We start from the raw sequence: 22,207 nt of genomic DNA, 5'->3' as shown, positions 1-22,207 counted from the left end.
AAGGGCGGCAGGCATTATGGTTTGAGCCCTGGAGACCATGCTGGCTTCCCTTCCATCTCGGGCAGGGGCCAGCAGCTAACAGGTCTTCAGACTTGATGTAAGTCCGCAGAGACTTTCTGAACTGACACAAATTAAAGGCTCCATTTCGTCCACCCCATCTCACCCGGGTTTTGCCGCCAAGCACTCCTGCAGGCGAGCACTGGGCCTTGTCATCCAGGCTCCCGGCCGGTTTTCAACTGCAGTACCTCCCTCACGATGTGAAAAACGTTGTGTAAGCCACAGTCCGCGGAAGGACACGGCCATTCTCCTGGGCCGGAAGTCACGTGCTAAGTCACATGCACACACGCACAGCACGCCTTTGACAAGATCCCCCCACCCAAGAGCAAAGTCGCTGGACCGGTTTCGGGGCTGCCGATCCAGGACGTGCCCGCCTGGGGGACCAGCCTGCCGGGTGCACCCCATGCCCAGCAGGCAGGCCCGGGTAACCCTCCTACAGCCCCTTCCACTTCTCCTCCAGCACGGAGTGGGGTTTGCGTTGCATTCCTGGGCTGCAAAGACGTGTGAGGTCCAACCCGAGGAAACACAGCGCCAGCCAGGCCCCAACAGAAACAGCAGATGCCCAGAGCCCCGCAGAGGGTCTACGCCCCGACTCTCTGAGCTTTCGCGGTGAGCAAGCCCCAGCAGGGCCGGGACAGCCAGGTCCCAGCAGCCTGAGGTCCCCTGTGCGGCTCCAGAATGCCCTTCCTAGGAAACAAGGGATCGCTCGGCCCTCCCACTCTCTCCCAGGAAGACCTGTTCCCTTTCTCCCAGCAGGGAACAGAGTAACAATGGCCAAATTTTCCAAGGGCCCCGCAGGGTACCTCAGCCCTGGCTTCTGTTCTCTCACGGGACCTAAAGAGGTCCCCGTCTGTGGGGCTGGAGGCTTCACAAGGCCCGAGCAGCAAGCCCCAGGTCAGAGACCGAGGACTTGGCAGTGGGAGAGACGGACCTTTGGCCCCCCGTCCGGTTCTCCTTGCCCAAGGTCAGAGCGGCATTTCTGCTTGGCAGGAAGCCAGCCTGTGGCCGCAGCCTGTGCAGCCCACCGAGCCCTCCCCCAGCCCGCTCAGACCCTGCATTCCCTGGGGGAGTGAACAGTAACACCATCCACCCAGCTGTCCGAACGAGATACTTCCTTCCTTGTCACACCCACCCCCAAGCCCTGCCAACTCTCCCTCCCTCCCGAGGGGTCTAGGGCCCAGCCTCTCCTCGCAGCACCCCAGTCGCACCCACTACCTAGACCAGGACCCGGGCTCTCTCCAGCTATCACCCCTTTCCAGACACTCCCTAGAGGCCAGTCTGACACTGTCCCACCTAAAACGCTCTTGTGACCGTCCCTTCCCCTCCAGAACAAGACCCGGCTGTGGCTCACAGGCCCTGCTGCCTCTCTGGCCTCCCCCTGGCCTCTCCTCTCTGCCCGTGTAGCCCCAACCCAGAACAGTACCCTGCCTCCTGCTGGACCCAGCGTGTTCTCCTGGCCTAGCAGCCCCGTCTCCCATCTTCCCTGGTCTGGCCAGCTCCTTCTTGGCCCCAGGCTCCCGGGAAGATCTTCATGGAGACACTGCCCACAGCCACCCCACCCCACCCCGCCCCCAGCTGGCCAGGGGATGGGCCCCGGCACTCACATCCCCTGCCCCGAGCCCGACACCAGGGTGGGTGGTCAGTCTGCACAGTGCTTTGTGCGACACAGCCAAGTCTCGCCCTCAGCTCTTCTGACAACAGCGAGTCTGGAACAAATGGAAACAGGAATGAAGGCCAAAGGTGTCCATTATAGATTTATGGACTGGTGCCTACACATCCCACCGCCACCCAACCCCCACGCCCACAACCCTCCACCAAATCCTCGACAGAGACCTTACTGAAGTATGTTAAAGGGACGCGGTCTCTAACCACTTGTAGATTATCCACGGCACAGCTCTGATGCGAGGGTGAGCCCCAAACTTAGAGGACCAGTTTATCCTATAGGGGATAAAATGTGGCATCTTCTTGCCAGTTTCCCCCACAGGAATAGGTACACAAGACGGAGGTAAGGAGAAGAATCACGCCTTAGGAGGACACACCCAGGATGCCCTTCGGTACATTAGAAAAGCGTGTTCCCCTCCGGGCGGGCACACTGCAAACACCACTCCCCCTGTGCAGGCCAATTAGAGGAAGGCACTCTCTTCCCAACGCTAACACCAGCCCTGACAGCATTCCAGACCACAGTGTGGGTGGAATTTCAGACCCCCCCGGGCCAGGGACAACTTACACAAGGTACCGACTATGCCGTCACATGCCACGGCCCCAGTTATGACTCAACCAACTCAAAGCAACGCTGGTCCCTGAAGCCCTGACCTCAGCATCTGAGGCCGGATCCCTGGAGCAACAGAGAGAATGAAGACCTCAGATCCCCGAGAGGAGAGGACACTGTGAATGACACTGCAGCCAGCCCACTGTTACCCCACTCACCACCAAACAGCACCCGAGCACCTACTACGTGCTGGACGCTGGACCAAGGAGGGGAGACATCCAACAACAACCACGACACAAACACGGCTCCCAAACAATTCCCCACGTGGCCCCGGCGGTTCCGGCACTTGCCACAGGGGAGAGTCACAAATCCTGGTGTCCTAGCAGCACCCAACCAATCAGGTCAGGACACGGGATTAGGAGGGGGGGAAGACAGGCATCACTTTATTAGAAAGGTCCCTGTCATTACACTACACAGCAAAGCTCGGGGCCTTCTAGTCTGGCAGGAGTGAGAATAAGAGAGACCACCGAGACCCCGTGGGCATGCAGAAGAGCAGGACGTTTCTAGCAGGGAGACCGGGGGTGCAAAGCAGGGCGTGACGCTACATCCTGCAGGTGCCCCCTCTGCAAGCCACATCTCTGCTCTCCCAGCCGCTCAGGGTGTGGAAGGAGGAAGCAGGACATAGGGGAAGGAGGCACGTGCTCCCTCTAGGGCTTCCTGTGGCCTCCTGAGGGTTGTCCTTCTGCCCTTGGTTCTAACAGGTACAGTCCCACAACGTGGCACCTCCCTCTGAGACCCCAGACTCCGGCATCCTCAGAGTGCCATGTGTCGGCCCCACGCCCGCAGTGGCCGGCTTCTAACTAATAATCCCAGTCCCCTGCCTTGGCCACCAGTACCAGGGACGGTGAAGCTCCCTGCAGCGGCGACACCGGACGCCTCGCTGGTCCGTTCTACGCTCACAGTTACCTAGTTACCAACCTCACGCCTCGGTAACAATTCCTTACATCAAATCCTCTCTGTGGCTTCTGACTCCTGATGACGAGAACTTTCTCTGCCTCAACATCAGACACCATCGAGAAGCCAGGGAAATGAGGTTCCAAATAACAACTAACCACCTAAGCAACACTCTGGTACAGTCATCTCCCCAAAAAGGAAACACAAGACCTCAAATGCATGCCCTTCACCCACCAGCCACGGCGGCTGGACTGGTGGGAACCGTTTTCAAGGCGTGACACGGGAGTACTGAAAAATAACCACGTGCCACCTGTGGAGCGCCCACTGTAGGTCGCGGGTGACGCCGTGTACTCAACACGGCTTAACGCTGGCATTTGTAACCACCTCTGACAGGCATTACTGTTCCCATTTTAAAGAAAAGCACTGGGACCTCAGACCATAAAAATCCTCGAAGGGAACACAGGCAGTAATTTCTTTGACATCGGCCGAAGCAACGATTTTCTATATATGTCTCCAGAGGTGAGGGAAATGAAAGCAAAAATAAGCTACCAGGACCCCATCAAAATACAAAGCTTCTGCACAGCAAAGGAAACAACCCACAAAACTAAAATTCAGCCTGCAGAATGGGAGGAGACATTTGCGAATGGCATATCCGATAAAGGGTTAGTGTCCAAAATATATAAAGAACTTCTAAAACTCAACACCCAAGAAACAAATAATCCGATTAAAAAATGAGAAGACGTGAATAGATGCATTTCCAAAAACAACATACAAATGGTCAACGGACACATGAAAAGATGCTCGATATCACTCATCATTAGGGAAACACAAATCAGAAGTACAATGAGATACCACCGGACACACGTCAGAACGGCTAGAATTAACGACACGGGACACAACAGATGCTCGCTATGATGCAGAGAAAGGGGAGCCCTGTGCACAGCAGATGGGAATGCGAACCAGCACAGCTACTCTGGACAACAGGCCAGAGGTTCCTTAAAAAGTTTCAAGAGAAAACAAACCACCACCTTACAACCCAGCAATTGCACTACTAGGTATTTACCCAAAGGATACAAAAATACTGATTCAGAGAGGTACACGCACCCTGATGTGCATAGTGGCACTCTCGGCAATAGTCAAATTATGGAAGGAGCCCAAATGCCCGTCGACTGGTGAATGGATAAAGATGTGGTGCGTGTACACACACACACACACACACACACACACACACACACACGCACGCTAGAATGTTTCCCAACCATCAAGAATGAAATCTAGCCATTTGCGATGATGTGGATGGAGCCAGAGAATATCATGCTAAGTAAAACAAGCCAAGGACAAATCCCCTATGATTTCACTCATATGGGGAACAGAACAAAGGAGCAAGGGGAAAAAAAGAGACTCTGGGAGGCAAACCGAGAAATAGATTCTTACCTCCAGAGGACAAATGGATGGTGACCAGGGGAGGTTGCAGGGGTGGGGGGGGGCGCAGGTAAGAATGGCAGTGGGCATGGAGCAGGGTACTTGCTGTGATGAGCCCCGGGTGTTACACAGAATCACTACATGGATCGCTACGTGGTGCACCTGGAACTAGTATTATGCTGCACGGTAACTACCTGGAATCTAAATAAAAGCAAAATAAAGGAACAAAGAAAGAAAAGCACTCAGAATTCACCAAGGGCCACACCACTTGCCCAAGACAGCGGAGGGAGCCAGCGGCTAAGCCTGGACGCGGGCTCGGGGCGGCCCCAGGCCAGTGGCCGCTCAGCCTTGGCGCACGAGATCCCCCGCAGCCACGGGCGGGCCGTGCGTGAGGAGGGGCCGCGTCCCGCACCAGAGGGAAGACCCCCGTCAGGAACAACGCGGCACAAAGCCCAGCGGAGGCCCCGCATCTGAGACTTTTCAGGAAAGAAAGCCGCGTGGCGCACAGTACTGACCAGTCATCTTTTTCTTCTCTCACCAAAAGCACCTCGCCCATCACCTGAGTCAGCAGAAGGCTGTGTCTTCCAAGGGGCCAACTCTGTAGCCCACCTGCTCCAGGCTGGACTCCGGCATTTCTCCTCGCTGCCCATTAATCGTCAGGGGCTCCTCCTGAGCAACCTGAGGCAGAGCCGGGTGGTGGAAGCCTCCCTGGACGGGGAATTTAACACCCTGGGTTCTAACATCACTCTACCCAGGGCCTGCTGGATAGACTTGAGCCTCAGTTTCCCCATAAGTCAGCTGAAAGATGAGAACACATCAAGATGCTTTCTGAAGCTGTTTCTAATGGACTTTCCCAGATTCTCTCCAGTTTTCAAGCAAATCCCCAAAGCCCTCCACTCAGAATGTGTCAGGAGACACCGCCCAGGTCAAGGGCACAGGCTCGTCCACCGCAAGGGGCAGGGTATGCTGCCCTGGCCAGGAGGCAAGCAGCAGTTACAAATATGAGTGAGGAGCCCCCAGCACGAGCTCGGGCCCACACAACGAGGTGTGCCCTGCGGGACACACAAAGAAAGGTCCTCAGAGCATCTGAAGAAAGTGAAGAGGAAAAATAAGGTTACAGGCAGTTGAGCGGTGCACCCAGTGTTTGGGCTTGGGCTGTTCTAGGCTGGGGTACACAGGAACCTGCTACACAACAGCAGGTAGGACCACGCAGAGCTCACGGTCACCCGCTTCCAGGGGCAGGCGCTCAGTGGCTACAGGTGCCCAGGGTGGGGGATGTGGGTGCCTGGGGATGGGGGGAATGCAAGTGCCCCGGGGGGATGGGTGGTATGGGTGTCTGGGGGGTGGGGGGGACACATGTGCACGGTGGGAGAGTGTGGGTGTTGGGGGTGGGGGGGTGCAGGTGCCCAGGGTGGGGTGTAGGTGCCTGGGGATGGGGGGGGACCCATGTGTCCCTGGGGGGTGCTGTGGCTCTCTGGGGATGAGGGGACGCATGTGCTCCAGAGGGTGGTGTGGGTGTCTGGGGATGGGGGGACGCATGTGCTGGGGGGCCTCACTCTGCCAGCACCTTCCCTGCCTCTAAGCGCCTGTGAAGACTTTCATGAGATCACAACCGAAAGAACTGGGGAGGAAGGGCCCCTTGCTGGTCACCTCTCTCAGCTGGACTTCTCGTCTGCTAAGAAGGGACGGTGACAGTGAGGAGGACGGCAAGGCGGGAGGAGACCCCGGAGGGCGAGCAGCGGTGTGACTGACTCACGTAGGCGCTGGCACAGCAGCACTTGCTGTCACCCCTACGTCCACTCATTCATTCCCGTGGCCAACGTCTTCTCTCCTGTGACCAAGGAAGAATGAAAACCCAGGGGAGGAAAGAGGCTTGTCTGAGACCCCTCAAGAGGCAGGAGAAGAGCTGAACCAGAGACGGCCCGCAGGGCGGACGCAGCCCTGGGCCGCAGCTGGAGCCCGCTCACAGATTAGCAGGAGATGTGGGGTTCGGGGGGGGGGGGCACCTGGCCCTCTCTGCCACCGGAACAGTGTCCAGGCGAGGCTTCGGAGCACCGGGGCCCAGCGTGCTCTGGGAGCCCCTCCTGCCCTGTGGCGGGAAGGCCACTCTAGCATGCCCGTGACAGGGCAGACCGCTCACCGCCAGCCAGCAATGGGTCCTCCCAGGGAGGCCCCATCTGGACATGCTGCTACACAGGCGGGGCCTCTGCGTGGGGCAGGGGACAGCGTGGGACAGCCTGAGGCACGGAACATCCTATTACCGGAGTTTTAAAAAGATGCGTACGTAAGTGAGGGTGGTCATGAAATTTAATTTTAATGGTTTGACAATTAAGCAAAAAACCACATTAATTACCATCTCAATTCTCCAGTAAATTTGCTGCTGGCAGCATCGTATTTTCTTAAGAAAGTTTATGCTGTTTCACGGTGAAAGCTTTCTACTGTTTCTAGTTGTCATCTGCAATCAGACAGGAGGGATGCCCAACTCCGGGGGACACGGCCCCGGGAACTGCAGACGGCCCCTGCAGAGAGGCACCGTGGCCAACAGGCGGGCTTGGCTCCGGGGGCACCTGACTTCCGCCCGCCTTGGGCAGGCGTGGCCTCTCTTCTGCAGAAGCAAACGTGCGTAGCGCTCTCACTGGAGCTGCTGTGAGGTATGGAGACGCCACGGCCTGACAAAAGGGGTGTCTGTGGTACACAGCCCTTGGCTAAATATGGTGTTGCTGCGGGCACCCAGCTAAGGCAGGGGGACAAGGTTGTGAAGGTGACCACTGATGGCGGGGAGCCCCAGAAAATGCAATCCCTACGGGCCAAGCGTCACGATTCACGTTTGGCAAAAGTGAGCTTAACTCGCGGTCCCTGATTACAGGACTGATGCACCGGCCATGCCCCAGACACTCATAAGGTGAGCGAGGAGTCACTGATTTCCAGAGGACCCTCCAAAGGAGAGTTCAGGAAAGGGAGGTGGTACTTTCTACATCCATTTGCTGAAATGCTCTATTTTAAGCTGAAAGATTGGGAAGATATCTCTAAGACACATGGTCACAAAAGTGGTGTTTCTAAGCTAAGCACACGAGCGTTTCATCCATCAAGAGCTCTCTCACAGTATTCCCGAGAGCACGCCGTGCCCGCACTTGTACGGCAGCCCAAGCTCACTCCTACTCCGCTGTTCTGCTCCACATCAGCACCCCTTCCTCCAGGAAGCCTTCCCAGCCGCCCCTCATCCTGTCTGGGCCAGATTTCTGACTGCATGCTTTCACCTCCCCTCACTGTGCATGCCGACTGCCTGATGGTATGCCTCGATTCCACACCAAAACAGAGGGCAGGGCGATGCCACCTTCCCTCACCGTCTCACCTGCTGGCCAGGCCCGCCACCAGCACAACACTCTGGGAGTATCTGTGAAATGAATTCATGAACACCTTGGAAGCCAAAATCCGAGCAGCTTCTCCATCTTCCCGGCCTTCTGTCGGCCTTTACACTTGATAGGGGACCTCACAGGGCTGGTCACACACAGAGCACAAGGGGAGAGGAACAGAACCTCTCTCAACCTTCGGTCACCATTGCAAGGACAGCCGTGAGCCAGATAAATGAGAGGCCCACCGAGTGATTGTGAACACCGGACTCTTCACTTATCTATCAAATGCAGACAACGCCTCCGTCGAGTGACCTTGAGGACATGAGTGCCTAACTCCCAACACACAAGCCCAGTAACTGTGCCTTCCATTGTTTCTTCCACCTGGAAGCATGTTGCTCCTTCGTGCTCCTGAGGACATATGCTTCCGGTACTGGGTAGAATGAGGTCACCTCTTCTACTGGTGGGGAGCAGAGGCAAGCACCTCAATCTAGTGGAGGGGTCCCCTTCCTGGAGGACAGGAGGGGGTCAAATGCCTGTTGACCCAGGGATGCCTGGGCTCTGGGCAGGGCAGTAACAACGCCACGCTAACCCAGCACCCTGGCCATTTAAGACTAGGCCATCTCTAGCACAATGCGCTGTCTGTCCGCCCACCTCCGGGGTGGCCGTGGGAACATCACCTACAGGCAGAGGGATTAACGTGGAGTCCAAGAACCACTGCGCCCTCACCTGCGGGCAGAGCCCAACCCCACGTGGGAGCTTGACCGCAGAGAAGCCTCCTTCTTCAGCCCTGGGCAAAGCATGAGGTACGGTGGGGATGGTTCCTCATGGGGGAAGGGAAGAGGCAGGACACTGGCTGAGCTCAGGACTCCGGGAAGAGACGGGACCCTGAGGACACGGCCTGGATACACAGGGACAGTGTCCCAGCCAAGGTCTGCCAGGTGCTGCGAGGCTCCACTGTACCTGCTCCCTCCACCAGAACTGCTCTGTGAGAACCCAAGAGCTGCGATGCCCGCCACAGGGGTAGAGGGTGTGTCTGATATGGTCCGGGGAAGGCCAGGGAGGCTCAGAAAGCAGAAAGGAAGCACCTCCCTGCGCCCCACAAACACCGAGCTCCCTGGCACTCAACACTGGTTAGTGGGGACAGTGGGACCAGAGCCAAACAGGACCTCCCAGACCAGTGGCTCACCACTCGCACCCGGGCCAGCAAGATGCCCCGTTGGGCAGGGAAGGTAGAGGCGCCTGGCTGGCTGCAGGGGACGCTCATCGCCTGCACCTCACACCTGCTCCCGCTGAGAGGGGCCCCTGTTTATCCCCGCACTCCTGGAGCCCGAGGCAGGTACCACAGAGCAGGTTCTCGAAGCACCAATGCTTATTGGGTGAATATTTTATGAATGAATAGAGAACGTGTGAGCTAGGAGCATTGAGAAATGAGAATTTAAGCACAGGGCTCGATAACGAGCAAGCCTGAAGCACAAGACTAATTTGTGATTATCTGCGAATGGGACTGCTAACATCATTCAGCCTTCCATCCATGAGAACGATCCAGGATAGAACGGGCTTAACAGTTTCTAATTTTTAACAACAGGTTTCACGTCAGTGTCAGAAGACGGCCAGATTTACATCCCCTGGGGCCTCAGACCACATCCAAACATCCAGACAAAGACAAGGCAGAGAGCAGAGAGCAGACAGCGTCCTCCACAATCTGGAGAACAACACTGGGCCCAGGCAGCTGCCGGGGGTGTAGACCCCAGGATGCGCCAGCGCCCTACAAAGCAGCCGGTCCTGCGCCGGGCGCCAGGCGCATTCAGCCGCGACCTGTGTGCAGGTGCAGCACGTGAGCCCCCGCACAGCCATCCCCACACGGCAAGTCCTCTGCAGGGGACCGGACAGACACCTCCAGGGGGAGTGTTCCGGGCTCCTCTCAAAGGCAGGCCATGAAAGGCCCCAAGTCACTGGACCTCAGGCCTCCAACTATCAGCCTAAACTGTCCTGCAGTGGGGACCCCAGAGCCTGACCCTGCATCCGTATGCGTCATCAGCAATAATCACATGACACAGCAATACTTTGGAGCAGCCTCAGAGTGGATTAGCGTGGACACAGACAAAGTGGCGTATTCGTGTGATGAAATATAAATACCAGTTGAAAGGAGAGAAGCAGATTTATACTTAGCTCCGAAGCGGAATGCTGATTTAAAGTTATAAAAAGATGCATTTTTAAAAAGACATATGCGATATAGAACTGCTTGTCATAAAAAACTCTGGAAGTAATGTTTGGTTGTAGATATAAATACAATAAAAGTAGCAAAACATGGTATGAATGATTCCATCGCCTCCAAGACAGCAATTCCCCACCGAGGAGGGAGGGAGGGAGGGAGGGAGGAATAAAGACGGCAGTCCAGGGAGGAGGGCTGAGCTACTCCTGCACTCAATTTTTTCCAGCATTTGCTTAGGAAAAATGTCAACCGTAATGCTGAAAGAACTCTCCCGTGAACATCCCATAAGGCCCTTGGAAGAGTCCACCGTCAACAGTTCACTCCATGTGCTTTCCGGCTCCTCTCTCCACGACCAGCCCCTTTACCCATCATTAGTGCTTCTCAGACCTTCCAGAGATGCTGCCGATGGCGGGCGGCCCTCCAAAGCCGATCTTCAGCTAGCGCTCAACATGTGTACAGTTTTTCTTTCGAGGTGAAGTTGACTTACAACGGAACGCACGAGTCTTAAGTGCACGTGCTGAATTTTAACAAATGCGAACCCGTGTGTGGCCCACACCCAAAAATCAAGTTGTACAACAAGACCTCCCAGACAACACCTGTGCCCCTTCCTGCTCGACCCCCAGCCCAGCCTCTGCAGAGGCAACCGATGTGCTGCTTTTTCCATGGTGCACCAGTTTGCTCGCTCTGGGATTTCAGGCGAATGGAGTCCCACGGCGCCTGCCTCCCTCAGGGAGACCCCCCTCAGTGCTGTGTTCCTGGGATTCACCCTACTGGCTGCGTATTGGGAACGTGTCAGGTCTGGTTGCTGAGCATTCCCCCACTTGCAGGAGAAATGCCACCCTTTGCTTATCCACTTTCCTGTAATGGACATCTGGGCTCTATCTTTTGGCTACGAACATTCTTGTGTAAGTCTTTTTGTGAATAAACATTTACATTTTTCTTGAATAAATTACTGGATTTGGAACTGCTGGGCACAGGGTAGGTGTACGTTTAGTTTTCTAAGAAACCGCAAACCCTCCTGAAAGTGGTCACACCAGCTCATCCCCCCACCGAGGCGGGCGAGTTCCGGCTGCTTCACATCCTCACCAGCATCCAGCACCGTCCGTGTCTTTAAACGCTCTGATGAATGTGGAGTGGTGTGGCTTGAAATTATAATTCCCCCACTGACTGTGTTCATGTCAGTTTTTTTTTAAACATTTTATTTCCCTAAATAAAGAGGAAGACACAGACAAGACTGACAGAGGAAGAATGATGAAGTGAAGGAGTGACGAAGAAAGATAGGAAGAGACAGAGATCTGGGGCCAATACAACCAAGTGCTAAAATCTGGGACATGCGTGTGCCGGTTTCCAAATTATTTTCTTTCTGTGGAAAGTATTTTGCAATTAAACATAAAAATTGCATTCCATTTCCATCTCATCCCAGCTATAATTCCGTCTATACCATACGAGCTGGGCTTGGAGACACAGGTGCCGACGTGAGCAGAGGCCCCGCGGGCCGGGGGCTGGCCCGGGGAAGGGGCTCCCCAGGCAGAAGAGCTTCCTCCTAAAGTCCACCTGCCTCGGGACATGCTCTGGGGGCCCTGGCTTTGCTCGGGTCAGCGCTCACTTCCAACTCCGCTCCTGCTGGACCAGGGCACGTCCACAGCTCGGTGGAGCCCCGTCTTTGCCATCTGGGGACTGGGAGTGGGTGGCACCACACCCCTCCCGCAGGACTGAGCCTGGCCTTTTTGCGGAATTCTTCCAAGGGACTTCCCGGTACTACCGATGCAGGCCCCACAATCAACATCAACTATTCCCAGATACAGCTTCCAGAATTTGCCAGCCAAGGCAGGCCCAGGCGCCACAGCGTCTCCCGAGACGCGGCTCCCGGAAGCACGTGCCACTGCTTCCTTCGACAGACACCCCGTGGCTTTACCTGGACTCGACACCTGCCTCCAATTCGAAGCCACTTCAGGTTCTTTCACTGAACCTTGCACGGAGAGACAGACAGACAAGCCCGTCTATCCTCTGGGGGCTCAGAGGGAGGGTTATCTCAAGGTGCTTCCGAGTGAGGAGACAGAAGCAGGGAGAGGCAGGACACGGGGACACTCACCGCTGACACTCGCCGGCGTGCAGGATGAGCTCCTCGTTGCCGCGGGCGCTGACCGTCAGCTCATGCTCCGTGGAGTTGAAGATGTCTAGGAGCAGGTGGCACTGGCGGGTACTGTGTGGAAGACAAGGGAAAGTTGAGGATCTTCTGAGAGCCAGAGAGGAGAGCTACTTGGCCTTTTCTCCCCCCCAAAGACCTCCCATTTCTTGAGGATATCAGAGGAGCAACGGATCAAACTGTCACGTGCCCCGGCATGAAGGGTTACAGAGGCTCACTCTGCAAAACAGGTTTGGGCATCAGATCCTCCCTGGCCCCGGGGACACACGCCTGTAATGCAGCGCGCCCTTTACAAACGAAATGGCCCTGGGACAGTAACCGGAGTTCTCCAAGCCTCGCGAGTGTGAGGCCTCGAACACCGGACGCAGAAGTAAGACAGCGGCTGGCAAAGCGCTTGGTGCACACACAGTGCCTGTCAATGAACGGCGCGTCCACGTCGCAACCCCGTTGCCGGGCCTGCAGGGCTCCCGCCGGGGCCCAGAGAGGTGCGGGGCGCTGGCACGTGGAGAACACATCGCGGGGCGGAGGGGGGGGAGGGTGTGTGTGCGCCTACTGGGAGCCTCACACAGACTGCACCTTCCTTACTCTCCCCCACACTCCTGACACCAGCAGCCCTGTTCTCTCTAGTCCAGAAGGTAACAACGCTCAAATCCCAGTGCCCCCGCCACAGCAGAAGTCCAGGAGCCACGGTGTTAGCCAGTGAGGACAGGAGACCTTCTCTCCCAGCTAAGACGTCCCGGCCCCCCCAACAAGAGAAGGTGGTCCCCTCTTCAGCCTCCCCATTCCCACGCCCCACCTGCCTCGACAGGAACAGGATGCTGAGCAGTCCAGCACCCACCGGGAGGCGTGGAAGCTGTGGATGTGAGTGGGGCCGGGAGGATTCTGGGAGGCCAGGACATGTGCAGCAGCAAAAGCAGCCCCTCGGCGCCTCCTGCCCGCCAGACTCCTCAGCTGCACGCGCAAACAGCAACCGCACGTGTGCCATCTGGGTCAGTCACCATTTGGTAGGTTTCCATTACACTCGAAAGCTCGTCTGAAGCTTGCCCAGTGTCTTAAATACCAAGTGTCACAGCGGGCACACGACAAGGAGCCAGTGTTTGCTCATGTGACAGAGACAGCCGTACCCACGACTGGAGCAGACACAGATGTCAGCAACAGAGGTAGAAATGGTTCTGGAGTGAGGCAAGCACTTTTTCATAGGAGGAAAAAAGGCCTCAGAAGAAGATCTGTGCTTGGGGTCTTCTTCAGCTTGGTAGGTCTTCAAAACATGACCCTCCAGCACCTGGGGGCTCAGTCGGTCAAGGGTCCGACTTCGGCTCAGGTCATGATCTCCTAGTTCATGAGTTCGAGCCCTGCGTCGGGCTCCATGCTGACAGCTCAGAGCCTGAAGCCTGCTTCGGATTCTGTGTGTGTGTGTGTGTGTGTGTGTGTGTGTGTGTGTGTGTGTCTGCCCCTTGCCTGCACACACTCTCTCTCTCTAAAGTAAATAAACATTAAAAAAAAACATGACCCTCCAAAGGGCATCAAAGTTCTCAAGTTTATGTCTCAAGGCTTTGTTGGTAGCACAGGAAGGTGGGAGGGCAAACATCCCGTGAGGGCTGCCTGCACTTCATTTCACCTCCACACCCTTGGGAAGCTGTCCTCCCCAGACCCGTTTATAGGTAAGGAAAGTGAGGCTCAGGGCACGGCCACCAACACCAGTGAGGCGGCCAACACCCAAGTCTTACAACTCAAAATCCTTTGCTTTTCAGGGTAGAGGGAGTCAAGTATTCTAAACTTCATTGTCTGCTCTTTCCAGAGAAGGGATCTGAGGGGGGGAAGTGTGCAGTCACCTGGCCAGGGATGCACACACCCACATGTGCACCGCCATCATCATCACCAGGCTACGGGGCATCTGTGAAATACCACCTCTTCAAGATGTGCACTTGTAAACCTGCACTCTCAGGGAAGGAAGGTAAACCTTTCTCGTTCCTGCTGTTTCTGTGAGACAGTGCCCCACACGTCTTCAGAGAAGCAGGTTCACGTTGGTTGATTCTAGGTTCCTTGGGTGGGAGTGTTTTCCCCAGAGGTACGGCACTTGGAAAATATTCATTAGCTCTGACAGCTGCATACAAGAGGCGTCTTCACTCCGCTCACAGAAAAATGAGCTTTCAAGAATGAAGATCTATTCTGCCTTTGTCATAACTTCATGAAATCTTTAATCACAGCAAAATCTTTCATCAGGAATGGGAATTCGTAAAACATTTATCAGAGGAGGAAAATTGAAGTGATTTTTTAGAGCAGGAAGAAAAGACTCAGATATATGTGGTTTTCACTCACAGAATGTTAGAGAACCACACGGGAATGAACGAACACCAGTCCGTCATGCTCGTGTGTCCTCTGTTTCCTCTGACTCACTGAGTGTGGGGGCCTCTTGACATGGTGTTTCTATTCCCCAGGAGTGTTGGAGTCATGATGTACTGGAAGACCTTTACTTTCCATCATTCATAAATTAATTTCCTCAACTGCAGCAGCATTTTGTACCCACCATAATGTCCTTTACTCTGTGTATCTTTCCATATCACTTTGGATGATTTTCTTAGGTTTTACGATCCATTTGAGCACATAGCTACTTTTAATCCCAGCTTGCTTTGCTTTGTTTTGTCTTCTTTTTTTCTTTGTGTTTTTCTGGATCCATCTTTATGAAGTATAGGGAAACCCAGGAATACTTCCTGGAAGAACTGGCCCATCTGCCTGGGAAGGGGATGATGCTGTCATGTAGACAGGAGACACACATTCCAGGCAAAGACAGCCGTGTGTGTGTGTGAAACCACCTCAATTGAGTTAGTATGTACTGTTTCCTCTGCTGAGGGTTAGGAACTGTGTTACTTCATCTAACACATACAAACATCCACTGAGTACCTGCTGTGTGTCAGGCACTGTTTCAGGCACTGGGAGTCTGTATGAGAGTAACGAGAAAAATTCACCTCCACCTTCATGGAAATCACAGTGTTGTGATGGGAGAGGGCTGGGAAAGAGGAGGCGAGCTTACAAAATGAAACGTTTAGTCATTTTGTAAAATGAGGAAAACCACACTCAAAAGGCTGTTGAATAGTAGGTGAGGACACAGACCCACACAAATCAGTAACTTTCGTATATGCCAACAAGAAACGATTACCAAATCATTGTGTTAAGAAAGCGTATTTACAATAGCAATGCACTTAGGAATAAATCTTTTTAAAAATGTTTTCAGGACATTCATGAAGAATGGTTTTAAAGTTTTATGGATTGGTATTGAAGACAATGGATAAATGCAGAAATGGATTTTGTTCAAGGAGGGGAAGACTTAACTTTTTAAAAAATACATCCCCACTTTATAAATTTCTAGAAATTCAGTGAAACACAATACAAAATCCCAACAGAGTTTCAGTTTTGGTCAAAACTATTCAAAATACTGCTTCTAAAATTTATATGTAAGACCAAAGGGCGAGTAACATACAGAACAATGGTCAGGATGATGTTTGGAAGGGAGCTGGCCAAACAGATATCAAGAACTGTTATAAAGCTGGAGTCATGAGGACAGTGATGCTGGGGGGCAGTGATATACCAATACATCAGTGGAAAAAAACAGGCCCCAAACAGATCCATGAATATAAGACAAGTAGATATATGACTGAAGTGGCAGTGTTGATTAATGGGAAGATTCACTAACTGGTGCTGGTACACATGGTGATGCAGACATACCAAGAAATGATATCCCTACCTCACACCATCAACAAAAATAAATTTCAAATAGACTTAGTAACTAAATGTTAAAAAAATAAGTCCTTTAGAAGAAAATATAGATAAACCTAAATACGAATACATCAAGAACTACATTAAATATAAATGACCTAAACATTATAATTAACAGAGACTGTAAGAACAGACTCAAAAAGATTGAACTATATGTTATTTAGAATAAACTCACACCAAATAAACATTCATTTAAAAAAAACAACAACCCTGGAGTATTACATTAGGATCAGACACTTCGGGGTACATGTAAGAGCAGAAAACAAGCAGAGATAAAGAAGAATGTTATATCCTAGAGGAGAACACAGGCAAAAACCTCTTTGACTTCAGTGGGAACAATTTCTTACTAGACCCATTGCCGGAAGCAAGGGAAACAAAGCAAACATGAACTATTGGAACCTCATCAAGATAAAAAGCTTCTGCATAGCAACAGAAACCACCAACATAACTAAAAGGCAGCCTATAGAATGGGAAAAGATATTCACAAAGGACATATCTGATAAAAGGTTAGTATCCAAAAATCTATAAAGAATCTATCAAACTCAACACCCAAAAACAAACAATCCAGTGAAGAAATGGGCAAAAGACACGAATAGTCATTTTCCCAAAGAAGACATTCAGACGGCTAACATGCACATGAAAAAATGCTCAACATCACTCATCACCAGGGAAATACAAGTCAAAACCATGATAAGATATCATCTCACGCCTGTCAGAATACCCAAAATTAACAACACAAGAAACAATAGGTGTTGGCAAGCATGTGGAGAAAGGGGAATCCTTTTAGACCCTTGGTGGGATTGCAAATTGGTACAGCCACTCTGTAAAACAGTGTGGAGGTTCCTTAAAAAGTTAAAAGCAGAACTACCATATGATCCAGCAATTGTACTACTAGGTATTTAACCAAATGATACAAAGATATTGATTCGAAGGGTTACATGCACCCTGATGTTTTAGCAGCATTATCAACAATAGCTAAACTATGGAAAGAGCCCATCTGTCCACCAACGGTTGAATGGATAAAGAAGATGTGTTGTGTGTGTGTGTACACACACACAGACAATGGAATATTAGCCACCAAAAAGAATTAAATCTTGCCATTTGCAATGACATAGATGGAGCTAGACTGTATTATGCTAAGTAAAGTAAGTCAGAGAAAGACAAATACCATATGATTTTACTCATGTACAGTTTAACAGAAGAACATACAGGAAGGAGAAGAGAGAGAGAGAGAGAGAGAGAGAGAGAGAGAGAGAGAGAGAGAGAGTACCAAATCATGAGAGACTCTTAACAACAGAAAACAAACTGAGGGTTGATGGAGGGAGGTGGGTGAGCAATGGGCTACATGGGTGATGGGTATTAAGGAGGGCACTTGTGATAAGCACTGGGTGTTGTATGTAAGTGATGAATCACTGAGCTCTACTCCTGAAACCAATATGGTACTGTATGGTAATAACTAGAATTTAAATAAAAATTTGAGAAGAAAATCAATAAGAACATGAAGGATCATTACACAATGATAAAGCATTAATTTACCAAGAACACATAATAATTCTCAACCTAAATACACCTAGCTACAGAAGCTTCAAAATGCATACAGAAAGAAAGAGAAGTGAAAGAAGAAATGGACAAAATCGCCAAGTTGAAGATGTCACCCCACTCTCAGCAAGGCACGGCAAATCAGACATGAAATCAGCAAGGACACAGAACAAACAACCCCACAGACCACCTGGATCTGATGGACACTAAGAGAACACTCCACCCAACAGCAGCACAACACATGTACTTCTCAAGCGTTCAGCAACATTTACCAGAATACTGACCATATTTTAAGCCATGAAAAAAATCCCCACGAATACTACATTCATGAAAACACTATACACAGGTATTCACAGCAGCTCTATTCACAATCACAAAAAGCTGGGGACAATACCCAGAAATGGGCCCACAAATATATGGCCAACTAATCTTTGAAAAAGCAGGAAAGAGAATCCAATGAAAAAAGTCTCTCTAGCAAATGGTGCTGGGAGAACTGGACAACAACATGCAGAAGAAGGAAACTGGACCACTTCCTTACACCAGACACAAAAATAAATTCCAAATGGATGAAAGACCTAAACGTGAGACAGGAAACCATCAAAATCCTACAGGAGAAAACAGGCAGGAACCTCTTTGACCTCGGCTGCAGCAACTTCTTACTCGACATGTCTCCAGAGGCAAGGGAAACAAAAGCAACAATGAACTATTGGGACCTCATCAAGATAAAAAGCTTCTGCACAGCAAAAGAAACAATCAGCAAAACTAAAGGCAACCCTTCAGGATGGGAGAAGGTATGTGTAAATGACATATCGATAAAGGGAATCTATAAAGAATTTATCCAACTCAACACCAAAGAAAACCCAATAATCCAGTGAAGAAGTGGGCAAAAGTCACGAATAGATACTTTTCCAAAGAAGACATCCAGAGGGCTAACAGGCACATGAAAAGATGCTCAACATCACTCATCATCAGGGAAACACAAATCAAAACCACAGAGATACCACCTTGCACCGGTCTGAATGTCTAAAATTAACAACTCAGGAAACAACAGATGCTACTGAGGATGTAGAGAAAGGGGAGCCCTACTGCATTCTTGGTGGGAATGCAAACTGGTGCAGCCACTCTGGAAAAGAGTGTGGAGTTTCCCCAAGAAATTAAAAATAGAACTTCCTTATGACCCAGCAATTGCTCCTAGGAATCTATCCAAAGGATACAAAAATGCTGATTTGAAGGGGCACATGCACCCAACGTTTAGAGCAGTGCTGTCAATAATAGCCGAATTATGGATAGAGCCCGAATGTCCATCAGCTGATGAATGGATTAAGAAGATGTGGTTTACATATACAATGGAATACTATTCAGTGATGAAACAGAATGAAATCTTGCCATTTACAACAATGTGGATGGAACTGGAGGTTATTATGCTAAGCTAAATAAGTCAGTCAGAGAAAGACAGATATCACATGATTTTACTCATATGTGGAATGTGAGAAACTTAATGGGTGATCCTAGAGGAGAGGAAGGAAAAAAATAAAAACAGAGAGGGAGGCAAACGTTAAGAGGCTCTTGAAAACAGAGAACAAACTGAGGGTGGCTGGAAGGGTGTTGGGTGGGGGGATGGGTTAGATGGGTGATGGGCATTAAGGAGGGCACTTGTTGGGATGAGCGCTGGGGGTTATAGGTCAATGATGAGTCACTGGTTTCTACTCCTGAAGCCAAGACCACAGTGTATGTTAACTAACTTGAAAAAAAAAAAAAGCTGGGAACAATCCAAATGTCTTTTAACTGGTACAAGAACTCACAAACTACAGTACATCTATACAGCGGAAACCTCCTTGGCAATAATAAAAAAAAAAAATCCAACTACTGACATATTCAACAACTTGGGACGGATCTCAAAATCAATAGTCAGTGAAAAAACTCACTTTCCAAAGCTTAAATACAGCATGATTCCATTTATATAACATTCTGGGAGAGTCAAACCCAGCGACAGAGAACAGATCTGTGGTCACCTGTTGAGGGGTGGGGCAGGGTAAGATTATAACGGGTAACGCAATGAATGAACTTTTGGGGGTGACAGAACTGTTTTTTACCCTGACTGTGGTGAATATACAAATGTCCATGTGAGTTAGAACTAATAAAACTGTACATCAGAGAAGTCATGTTTACTGTGTGTCAATTTAAAATGTTTTTAACTGACACAATTAAAAAATAAACATCATGACGAGTCTGATGAGCTCTAGTGCATAAAACTTGTCGTGAATGAATACCAATTCTGTAGCCCAATGTCTGTAATGTCTTAAGCAAACCGTTTCATTTCTCTGAGCCTCAGTTTTCCCAACGGGGACAAGAGTGCCTGTATCATAAAATTATTAAAAGGTTCCAATGGAAAAAGAAGGTGAAAGTAGGAGCAGGAAGAAAACTCCGGCAGAGGATTACATCAACACACGAGCTGGTGATTATTATTAGCTGGGTAGCTGTCAGTGGAGCCGCCAAAGGGAAAGCATACAGGCCTGCCAACCAAGCACTCCCAGCTAATTATTCAATATTGACTCAGCTGAAAGTGAGCCTGAGAAATTCCCACGCCAAGGTCTCAGTCTATCTAAACACCGCAGTGCCTCAACCAGAAAGTAAGTGGGGCGCTCTCTCCCCTCAGCCCCCCAGAGTCTGGTCAGTATCTCTGAGGCCTCCCAGGGTCTAAATGTTAGTGTTCAATCATCCTGAGGAGTGCAGTCAAGTGAGCAAACAAAACCAAAACACACGGGGATAGCCACGCACACCAAATTGGCCAAATGCGTGTGGTCTTTTATCAAAGTTCTGTAAGCCTTCTTGTTTTCTCTCATCTGCTTTCTTTCCAGAAAAAAAAATGAGTGCCCAGCTTGAGAATGGCAGGAAGGATCTCTGTTTCTAACTTTTCAGTTAATAAGCTCTTAAATAATGTTTTAAAAACTTCCCTTTAAGAGAAGCCACTTGGAATGGCTATAATTACAAAGACACACTAACAAATGTCGGCAAGACGTGCAGAAATTGGAACCCTCAGATACTACTGTGGGAATGCAAAATGGTGCACCCACTTTGCAAAACAGTCTGGCAGGTCCCTAAAAGGACTAAATATAGAGTTACCATATGATCCGATATTTCCACTCCTAGGTATCCCCAAGAGAAATAAAAACATATGTCCACACAAAAACTTGCCCATAAATATTCACAACAGTATTATTCGTAACAGCCAGAAAATGGAATCAACCCAAATACCCATCAACTAAAGAATGGATCAACAGAACGTGGTATATCCACACGATGGAATATTATTCAGCCATAAAAACAAAGGACAGGATACTTCACTATGGGTGAACCTTGAAAACCCTATGCTAAGTGGAAGAAGGCAGTCACCTACTGCATAATTCCACTGATATAAAATATCAAGAACAGACAATCTAGAGAGATTTGTGGCTGCCAGGAATGAAGGATGGGCGTAACTACTAAAGGGTACAGGGCCTCTTCGGGGAGGATGGAAAGTTCCAAATTTAGACTGCGCTAAGGGTTGAACAACTCTCTGAACATACTAAACATACTCAATTACGGTCTAAGCGGGTGGACTGTATGGTATGTGAATGACGTTTCGATAAAGCTGTTTAAATAGAAAGCAACCATGTCACAGGCTGAGGGTGCAGGACACAGAGCGCCCAGGAGCCACTGGCGCTCAGAGAAACATGCTCACGGCTCGGTCACAACGCGGTCTCGTCTTCCAACAGACCAGCATAGCACCACAGCAGCTCCGAAGAACCCACCGCTTACTCTCCGTTACATCGCCGAACTTGTACTCAGAATGGACCACGAGTGAGAGACAGGAGCCAGGAGCACACGTGTGACATTGTGCCTCTGGTGACTGACACCAGGTGTGTGTGCTGGGCACCGCCAGATGCTTTGTGACTCACAACGATAGCACATAAGCATGACTGGGTCCAATATGGCTTTTCGTTTTCTGGGAATGGTGAGAAGCCAGATTCAAATAGAATTGCTCACAGAAGAATATTTGCAAACAACCGCCTGGAATCACTCCACACATCAGCATTTGAGACTCACTCTACAAGGATTAAACAAACAAACTAGTAAAACTTTAAAAATGCAAAGTGCAAGAATTCTAATCATTAGGTTGCAAAGAAACTCTGGCCAACCTTTGCTTTTATAGAATCTGCCTTTACCCTTACGTTCAATCCCTAAATCAAATGTGACCTAGGCATTTTAAATTGACATTTATAAATCACACTTTCCAAACATATTAGTGTCTATTATTTGTTAAATAGAAAACTTTACATCTGTCTTTAGTAAGTATATGGTCTTAAAACGAACATCAACAGGTGATATTTAAGGATATCACAACCTAAGATAAAATACAGATCACTTAAAATTATATTTTTGTTGTTTATTTTTTTTTGAGTGAGAGCGCAAACGAGCAGGCAAGGGGCAGAGAGAGGGGGGGGGGAGAGACTCCCAGCAGGCTCCAAGCAGTCAGCACAGAGCCCAATGCGGGGCTCAAA

The 22,207-nt window shown here is 50.5% G+C and overlaps 1 protein-coding gene across 7 annotated transcripts in view; it reads right to left on the bottom strand.

Moving 5' to 3' along the window:
- Positions 1-22,207, bottom strand: part of TRAPPC9 (trafficking protein particle complex subunit 9) — a 566,520-nt gene that overhangs the window by 178,472 nt on the left and 365,841 nt on the right. For 5 of the 7 annotated variants that reach the window (XM_053208248.1, XM_053208253.1, XM_053208251.1 and 2 more), the window contains one exon: positions 12,300-12,410. The exons of 1 other annotated variant lie outside the window; for it this stretch is intronic. In XM_053208248.1, the coding sequence (XP_053064223.1) occupies positions 12,300-12,410 (111 nt within the window). Of the gene's footprint in view, positions 1-1,661; positions 1,764-12,299; positions 12,411-22,207 lie in introns of all 7 variants that reach the window. One more of the 7 variants, XM_053208255.1, reaches the window with a different exon arrangement.

Source organism: Acinonyx jubatus, chromosome F2 (genome assembly GCF_027475565.1).
Source record: "Acinonyx jubatus isolate Ajub_Pintada_27869175 chromosome F2, VMU_Ajub_asm_v1.0, whole genome shotgun sequence".
Classification (NCBI taxonomy): Eukaryota; Metazoa; Chordata; class Mammalia; order Carnivora; family Felidae; genus Acinonyx; species Acinonyx jubatus.
The sequence above is the reverse complement of the archived record's forward strand: the minus strand, read 5'-3'. Positions and strand labels throughout refer to the sequence as shown.